A 9,302-nucleotide genomic window follows, 5' to 3' on the forward strand; every position below is an offset into this window, starting at 1 on the left:
AAGTCTCATTAGAAATACATGAACGTTCAACATCTGAATAATATAAAAAATAAAGACAGGAAAGTGATAAATCGAAAAAACTGACTCTTATATTACAAATTAATAGATTAATATGAAATTAGGATAAAACATTCTCTTTTATGTGATAATACTAAATATACATACCCGTGCAGAAAACTGAAATATGTGTTGTATACAGTAGACAATACACATACAATGGAGTACACACACGAAATCTCATCATTTAACCAAGTTGCATATATCTTCCACCACTTTGTTGAACTTTTCAGGTTGGTCGGCATAGACATGATGAGAAGCGTCATTTATCAGCTGAAGAGAAAAACATTCCAAATGTGATCATAAGATACAGAGCAGCATTGTAAGAAAAATAAATTTCAACAATTACACATCTCAATACCATAAATTCCGAACTACAAGCCTCTACTTTTTTCTACATTTTAAACACTGAAGGTTGCTGTACAATTATTTTTCGGCGAGTTTGATGGTGGCATGGGTATGGGTATGGGCAAATCTTCCCAGCTGCGGTGCTCATTGGAGCCCAAAGTCGATGCCGTGGCCCTCTCCGACCTGTACAGGGGTGCGTCCCAGGCGGGTCCCCTCGGCCTTCATCTAGCAACTGGCATATAACTAATGCGGGCCAGAGCACTCTGACCATTTATTTTAAAGAAAGTTTCGTGATTTTTAAAATGTAAGAAACGGACGTGGATGAGTTCATTTTTCTGGCTTAAAATCTAGTGTGGCTTGTACAAAGGAAGTAGTTTCTTCCCCAAAATTGGGCTTGTGGCTTTTTCAGGTGCGCTCTGTAGTCCGGGAATTACGGTAATATAAATTAGATGAACGTGACATCAATTTCCATCACGAAAGCCAACTTAGGGTTGTTAATTAGATAACTGCACTCACCAGCACTTGTGTGCAAGCAGGGCCTCTAATTTGGACTGCTTTTTCACCAGAGGAGCTACTAACCCACGACTGGGCTCCATACAGCATGGTGAGCGGCATAGAGCTGGGTAACAAATGGACCCGCTGCAGCATGGGTCTCTTTGCCCAGCCCAAAGACTCGGACATGGCTGCAAAGCCTACCTCCCCGCTACGTACAGGGTAGAAAAAAGGAAAATGGTTAATTAGGAAACAAAAGTAAGGATGAAACCAAATAAAGTTCCTCTTCGTTTGAGAGAAGAGTAACAAAAGTAATAGATTTCAGGGCAGGAAGTATAGAGAATGTAAGAAAACCAATGTCTCTATGTGACGATATATTTAAAGGGACAAGGGGTAATATTTAGCGCCTCTTTGTGGTCCAAAAACAATTTAATTCTGTAAAAACAAAAGACTGATTTGAATACAGAGCAAAACCACCTAAATTATCGAACAATGGTATGTTTCGTAAAAAATAATAATAATAATAATAAATAAATCATAGGTCGAAACATTTGTATTTCTTTTACTTAGTGGAATCCCTATCTAAGGTCGCCGCCATGTTTGTCTTGCAACTTGCTGCTACACTGTGCTCTGTGGCACAGGTTTTCATTCTCATTAGACAATACAGTGCTATCTAGTGGTCAGATATTACACACTGGGGCTATAATCGTGGGGTGTGTTGTTTTGAGGTAGTAAAACGCTGAAAGTGAAATATTTCTTCCATTAAGTACAGTAATCCCTCGGTTATCGTGGTTAATGGGTACCAAAACCACCCGCGAGAAGTGAAAATCCGCAAAGTAGCGACGCCCCTTCATAAATGCTTAAAAAAAATAATAATAATAATAAAAATAATAATTATTATTATTATTATTATATTTTATAATACTTTTTTTTTAGACCTGCAAAGCTCTGAACCCGCGAACGTGGAACCGCGAAGTAGCGAGGTCCCACTGTATGTGTTAGCAAATGAGTTCAAACGGATGATTTTTAGCGGCCAGGAACGGATTAATTGATTTTCACTTATAGAGACAATTTATTCAAGATATGCATTATTCAAGATAAAAACTTAATCTGGGAACTACTTAATCAATTTCAGCATTTTTCAACATATGAGTTCATGTATGCTTGCTTATTATATAAATCAATCTCGTTAGTTTTAATGACCTTTTTTAACACTTGCGCTATATAATACACACTGTGCTATTAAGATCTTACCTCTAAACTGTTAACCATGACACATAATTTTAAACAAAGTCACATGGATCCTGATATAGTTTGTTTTTTTAAATTGCATGGTAATATTGCCATTATTCTGTTCTTCTAATGCCTCATTCTTGATAGTTAAACAATTTCTTTGTGAAGGGTTGAAGTAAGAACATCATAACTCATCAAGGTTTTATGCAAATCCATACTATGTTAAGAACATTTTGCAATTATTTTAAGATATGTTTTAGATTGATACAAGTGTGTATATGCGTGGACGCATCGTACCTTGGGGATTGTGCGTTACAGTGGTAGATGTACTGTGTCATAGTGTCATCATCAAACAAATCTTCAAATTTTCTTTTGAAATCAGGACGAAATCTGTTCACTAACCCCGGACCTGAATAGATGAATGCACTGTAAGGAGGATGGGTTACTGCTGCATTAAAAGCATGGAGGGTGCATGGATATGATGTCTCACCCCATGGGCCGGCTGCTCTGATGACAGCCAAAGGATTAAATAGGGAAAATACGGAGATCATCGCTTTCACCCAGCGAGGTGGAGAGGGCCTCTTGGCCAACTCTGTGGATTGTCCTTGGCTATCCTGGCTCTGGATCGGTGGTCTTTCAGGGAAACCCCAAGGATCAACCAGGATGAGATGGGAAACTCTGAAAAAAACAAACTATTATAGCAGCTAGATTTTTTTTAAATAAAAATGCTTATTATTACCTTGAAGGATACTGGATGGCATAAGAAGTAGCCAGGTACCCCCCCAAGCTGTGTCCCAACAGAATCATGTTCTCAACACCTACAGACTGTCGCCACTGCTCGATGGAGTTAACAAATTGCTCCTCTGCTTTAGCAGCATCCGAAGAGAACGAAGGTCTGGAGCTCCGGCCGAAACCAAGGAGATCAAAAGCATGAACGGTCCGGGACCGGCTCAGTGCATCTAGGTTCCGAATCCAAAGGCCTACGCCTCCTCCAAAGCCATGGACCATCACCAGTGGCGTTTTAGAATCTAAGACATACCAGGGAGAAATTTAATTGATTGTTATTTTTCATAGCGTAGTACAGTCAAACAGTAAGAATAATGAAAAATAATGTTAAATGATAATAATTTCATACTTAAAGAAAAGTTAGATTTTGAAAAGACTAACCAGAGAAATTCTTGGGTAATCTTAGTGGTTCTAAGATTTTTTTAATGAAACACCAACCTTGGTCCACAGGTTTTGAAACCATTTTGTTGGTCAGGGTCAGAGTCCATATTCGGTCTTGATTTGGGAGGGTCAAAAATCTGGCCCATAGATTATTTTGAATACCTGTAACAAAACAATAGGAAATAAATTTCATAGGTTAGGCAGGAAGGTCAAACAAAAAGCTCGCGGCCCAGACCCTGCCCGTTTGATGATTTAATCCAGCCCGCCATACATTTCTGAAATTGTAAAAAAGAAAGAAGCGCGTATTTAGGTCATTTCTATGATTTTTTTTTTTAATAAATAATAAATCCAAACCAAACCCTAAAGGGCAGTAAAGGATTAACCTCTCAGCATGAGTAGTTCCAGCCTAGTAGTTTGATCTGATGCAGACCAATCTTATTGCCCATCCACTGGAAAATTGTTTTTTATTGTATTTCTTATTCATTCAATACAAACCAACATGACAATAAAGGCAAAAATAATATTTTACCATGGCTCCAACTTGAGTTTGCATATCATGGTGAGTTGGTGCTGGTGTAAAATTTAAGTGTTAAAATAATCCAGGTAACCGCATTCAATGCCAAACATGAATATCAATTGTTTTCACATTGTTTGTGAATAAACATTCTATGCTTTCAAAATATCCCTTGTCATCCAAGATTATACTATGTATTGTAGGCTACCAAAGAAGGCTGAATGATAAAGCATAACAATGAAAAACTAGTAAATATTTAAAGTTGACATTCTTTTAGTGCTCCGGCTTGCCAGAGAACAGAATGTCTGGACCCGGCCCCTGAGCCAAACTGAGCTTGACATCCCTGGGCTAGGGAAAGATATATTAGGTCGGCAGTCCTGCATGCTTTGGAGGGGTTCTCTCCTCTTACATGGCTGGTTCAAATAATCAGCTCCAAGGAACCAGTTGTTTTATGTGCACAATCCTACAGAATGGTTACAGAAATAAGCTTGACTAAATCCTTAACTAGTTGGCATCATACCACAGAAGAGCCAACAACATTGTAAAGGCCTCCTCTTACACTGGCCACCACCTTTTTGACCAACTGCCCTCTGGCAGATGATACAAGTATCCTAAGGACTAACAGGCTAAGAAAAAGCCTCTTCTCCAGGGACATTACCATCTTAAACAAGCGCATAAGAATGAGAAAAAGTAAATCTTGCCTATGTATACTAAAAATGAATACCTATATTTTATAGCTCAACTGGGTTATTGAAAATATGTTGCTTCTAACTTCATTGCACTATTTTTTATTGCCCTACTTTTCTGATAATTTTACATCTCGAATTGAATTGTTCTTAATGTCATCGATATCAACATTGGGAAACATTGTATGCAACAAGCTTGGACATGGCACTCTAAACATTTAGAATGCAGTGCTTAGAGACCGGCATGAGTTATAATGATGCAATGTTTGTGAATGAAAAAGAATAATGCATCGTAACAATAGTGCAATAAAAAGAACTTAGGTAAGTATCCAAGCATTACCTTGTTAACATTTGCCTATTTTTCCTGACATTATTTATTATGATATGTTTCTCTATTTAGTCTTTTATATGTGTTTATGTATACAATTATTTGAAGCAGATATACAGTATATATCCAAAACAGGTCAAGAAAGAAGATATGCATCTTTTATTTAGTGCCATAAAATATAAATACGTTTTCATAAGCAATTTCTCTGAATTCAAAAAAGGAAAAAAAGTTTTTGTTTTGTTTAATTTTATATATATATATATATATATATATATATATATATTTATTTATTTTTTACATATATGTCCTAGAGGCTTTGACGCTGCAGTTTATTAAGCATCAAGCCTCTGTAAATTATTTCAGTATGAGAAATCACCCCCTAGATGACAGGAATAGTGTTGATCAGATCTTTGTCCACACATCTAGGACCCCCTCCTTTTTCTTGTGCTTTGCTTCCTCTATCCAGCGGTTGAGACTGTGTGGGCAGACCCCGAGTGACTAAGGTGTGTGATTACGTAACCGGAAACATGGGGCACTGAAAAGTTAATGCATAGCTCATGCCCAAGATCAGTGTACCTTGCAAAAAAAACATAAATTAAAGCAGAGGGTCCTTGAGTTTATGGAAAACGTTTTTTAGAAATTGGGGGTATCACAAATGCAAATAAAATAAAAAACCGCAAACGTGAATCCTGTTTGAAGTAAATCCTTTTACAATAAGCAGTTTTCTCAGATGTTTTCTTGTATGTTCAAGAAATTTAACAATGTTCTTATATTGTTTGATAAACAACAGTAAAGGCTTGAAACCTAAAGATAAAAGATAAGGGTTAAAACTGTCTTTTGATATATCATATGCCTATATAGCTAAGAAACTCAATTTTCTGTAGGCCTTCAAAAATAAATCTAAATGGCAAAGAAATTTGCTGGCACCTGCACTTCCCATTTGAGAGAAACAGAAGGCAATGAATAAGTTAATGCCATTTCTGGATTTTACCTAGAACAAGTGATTAAGTTACTCTTCTAGTTACTCACCAAAAATTTCAAGGCATATTCTATATTCCCATCAATCACACATATTCTCTCTGAAGATATTTTCTAACTATCAAACGTTAATGTTTTATCTGAATAGAAGTTTTGTTTATCTGACGAGTCTTGTGTTAACATACAGCTAAGAATCTTGCTCTCTGTAGCCTTGAGTAGCGACATTGATGTTGGACGCCAGGATGGCCACCAGCTCCAAGCAGAACTCGCCCTGACAATGAAAAATAAAGCAAACACAAATAAATAAGGAGTGCAGCATAGTATACAGTATGTTAAATTTAACTTTAATTGGTGCAGTTTTGATCTAAACGCCATTGTGGTACAAACTTAAGAGCCTTCAAAATGGCCCGCCCGCACATTGTCAATGGAAACCTGTTTAACTGTGTTAGCCATTTTAACGCTGAGTACCTCTTAGTGCTAATGATATTTCACAACCATGATAAATGTGTCATGTACGTTTTTTTACTAAAGATTTTCGCTTGAATTCCACTCACATTTAATGTTTTAAATATTACTGAAAACTATTTGATGTCTTTATTCCCTATTAGTAAACCCCCTGTAATATAACCTCAACTACAAACAACAGTTTTAAATGTCATGGGCTAATCTTTGGGTGTGCATTGAAAAAGGTGGGCGTGTACTGTTTACTCATGACATCGGGCAAACTCGTGACAACTTCGGTGTCCGCTACTCTCAGGTGTTACAATGCTACATTTATCATGCAAATTTATATTAATTTTTCATTATTATTTTCTCTTTTTTTGAATTATAATAAGATATAATTTATTTGACATATAAAACCTTGTTATAATCATAATAATAGTGATTACACAATTCTATTAATGTGAAACGTACACGGGCTTTTTCTGTCAGACCTATTTTTCCTGGGTTTGCACATCCTTTTCTTAACCAAATTCAAGGATGTTTACGAGACTTTTCAAAGCCGATTTTCAAATGTCCCTTGTACCATTCAAAGAAGAAATTATTAATTATATTTTTAAGAATAATAAATATTGATTTAATAGTTAAAATAGTCATCTCCATTAATTACCTTTCAAATGACTGGAGCAAGCTGACTCTTCTATTGTGAAAAGTTGTATTTCTCTTTATTTTTTTAACCTTGCAGCAAGCTGTGCGTGGATTTGTTCTGCATTTTAGCCACTGTGGGTATTTTTTTTTTCTAGCCATCGTTCAATTAAACAGCAGACTCCCAGCACATTGGTATGATGCAACTGTCCACTTAGGCGCGACGCTAGCGGGTGATCACGCTTCAAATGACAGTACCATACAAACTAATGCCAGCTACTGTTAATCACGTAGAAGAAATGAAACCGGGAAGCAAAACCACCAGAAAGTAGTTTTGCGTCATTATTAAGCAGATTTGTTTTAATTTTAATGCGTCTACCAAGTCAGACAACCGAGAAACATGGCAACGATTTCAAGTATTTATAAGCACCAAAACGTAAAGCACTTTTCAAGCCTCGAAAAAAGAACAGAAAAAAATCAAGCATTTTCAAGGAAATAAAGCCACAGTAAAAACCCGGTCTCTACCTTCTAATTGTTTATCAAAGTTGTTAATTTGGAATTAATAGTAACCTTGACTTTGGTGAGGGGGTAAGATGTGAAATAAAATAACTCATATAACAATGTTCTGCACATATTGTCCCTGAAATAATTTTTGACTAAATGCCAATCAAATGAGGAAATTTTAATCAAAATAACTCATACATAAACGTTCTGCACAAGTTATCCCTGAAATAACAATCGCTGGCAGGTGTTTTCTTCCAGTTCATGTACAACGTAAACAAATAAATGGAGGGTGGGGAGGTCGTGTACTGTAAATATCTTGGACCTTACTCTGTCTCGCTGTCGTTTTGCAATTTTGCACTCGTAGTCGTGGCAGGAGACGGATCCATTCACTCAAAAATCCGGGTAAAAATTACGTACAGGTCTGGATAATGTTCTACCGATTTCTGTGCCTGTATCTTCTTGTCGCTGTCCGGTGAACTGTCTGTAATAACAAAATTGTTTGGTAACTTGTATCATTCTTGGGTCACCTGACTTAGGACAAAGATCGTAAAATGAAATGTGATCAACCACTATGCCATCACTTGAGAGAACGCCTGATATCGTAAGACACTCACTAATCTATATAGATAAAAAAAAACCTAACGGATAATTTTATTTTTGTGCACGATTAGTAAAATTACATGAGACTGCTGCCTTGTTGAAATTGTGTCAGAGTGATTGGTTTGGTTGTTACATTGAGTTTTATCACTGTCCGTACACAACATCCCCCCTCGACGTTGGTTCCTATGCAAGAATGATGCGAAATCCGGCTCTAGCTCTTTCAACTCGGTTTACTGAAGAGACGGCTCTTTGACCTTCAAGTCTAGTCATGTTTATTTGTGTAGCCCTTAATCACTAAGAGCCTCAAAAGGCAGCACAGACCACAGATTATTGCAAACCACAGACTCTCGTTACACTGTCCCGTGATATAAAACTCACATGAAGGCAAGGAAAAACTCAAAAACCTCAACATGAGGAAAATGAAAAAACCTTGAGAAGGGACTGCACATGAGGTAATCCCCCTTTCAAGATGACCAGGTTGCAATGGATGTTGCAATAACAAATAATACACAGATATTGTCAATGTGAAATATAGGTTATTCATATGCTATAGAACAGAAGTGTGTTTTAAGCCTAGATTTAAACAGTTCCACTGAGGTTGCAGATCGAATCTCAGGAGGAAGAGCATTTCATAGCACTGGGGCTCGAATGGAGGACGCTCTCGAACCTGCGATCTCTTCTTGGCTCTTGGAATCACTTCCAGCCAATTGTTTTGGTTTCTTTTGACTCATGCATTACCAATAATAATTAAACATTATGTGCCAAATTTATTGATAAGAAATTAAGAAGAAATATATCCTATATGTAACGGAGTGTTATATTCAGTATTATGATATGTAATTTATGATACCTTTGTTGTTTCAATCTACAATGAACATTTGCCCAATTTAAACGTTCAAGTTGTTTATACGAAGCAACTTTAAAGTCAAGTAACACTGAATCCCTGGAAAAAAATCACAACAAAATGAATATAAAAATATATACTTTTCAGTGGAATAACAAATAAACTTTAATATACAATAATATACCTCGAGCTATTGTACACGTTATGATGAAATGAAATGATCTGCATTTATATAGCGCTTTTCAAGTCAAGACTTCCCAAAGCGCTTTACAGTATGCTTCACATTTCCCAATAGCGGCCGTGCAGCCATGTAAGGCGCTAACCTGCTTATTGGGGGTATTAGGGGTTCAATGTCTTACCCAAGGACACTTCGACATGTGACACGGAGGAGCCGGGATTCGAACTGCGATCTCTTGATCGTTAGAAATGTAAAGTGGAATATAGAATACCCGAAAAACACAAGAA

General features: G+C 36.7%; 1 protein-coding gene across 1 annotated transcript; it reads right to left on the bottom strand.

Moving 5' to 3' along the window:
* Positions 1-223: 223 nt before the first annotated feature.
* abhd4 (abhydrolase domain containing 4, N-acyl phospholipase B) lies at positions 224-8,027 on the bottom strand. Its single transcript, XM_088348920.1, has 8 exons — positions 7,721-8,027; positions 5,989-6,074; positions 3,355-3,459; positions 2,870-3,158; positions 2,621-2,808; positions 2,428-2,539; positions 922-1,108; positions 224-330 (listed from the first exon to the last, which is right to left on the bottom strand). The coding sequence occupies exons 1-8, from the start codon at positions 7,777-7,779 to the stop codon at positions 241-243; spliced, it is 1,116 nt and encodes a 371-aa protein (XP_088205046.1). The 5' UTR covers positions 7,780-8,027; the 3' UTR covers positions 224-240.
* Positions 8,028-9,302: the final 1,275 nt, after the last annotated feature.

Source organism: Urocampus carinirostris, chromosome 1, assembly GCF_059441175.1.
Source record: "Urocampus carinirostris isolate Australia breed hairy pipefish chromosome 1, RoL_Ucar_1.0, whole genome shotgun sequence".
NCBI lineage: Eukaryota > Metazoa > Chordata > Actinopteri > Syngnathiformes > Syngnathidae > Urocampus > Urocampus carinirostris.

Coding starts and splice junctions, on each gene's coding strand:
- abhd4 (XM_088348920.1), bottom strand. CDS start 7,779: ATGGATCCGTCTCCTGCCACGACTACGAGTGCAAAATTGCAAAACGAC. Junction 2,809..2,869: donor GCCATCCAGTATCCTTCAAG/GTAATAATAAGC, acceptor TGTTTTTTTCAG/AGTTTCCCATCTCATCCTGG. Junction 331..921: donor CTGCTTGCACACAAGTGCTG/GTGAGTGCAGTT, acceptor TTTTCTCTTCAG/CTGATAAATGACGCTTCTCA.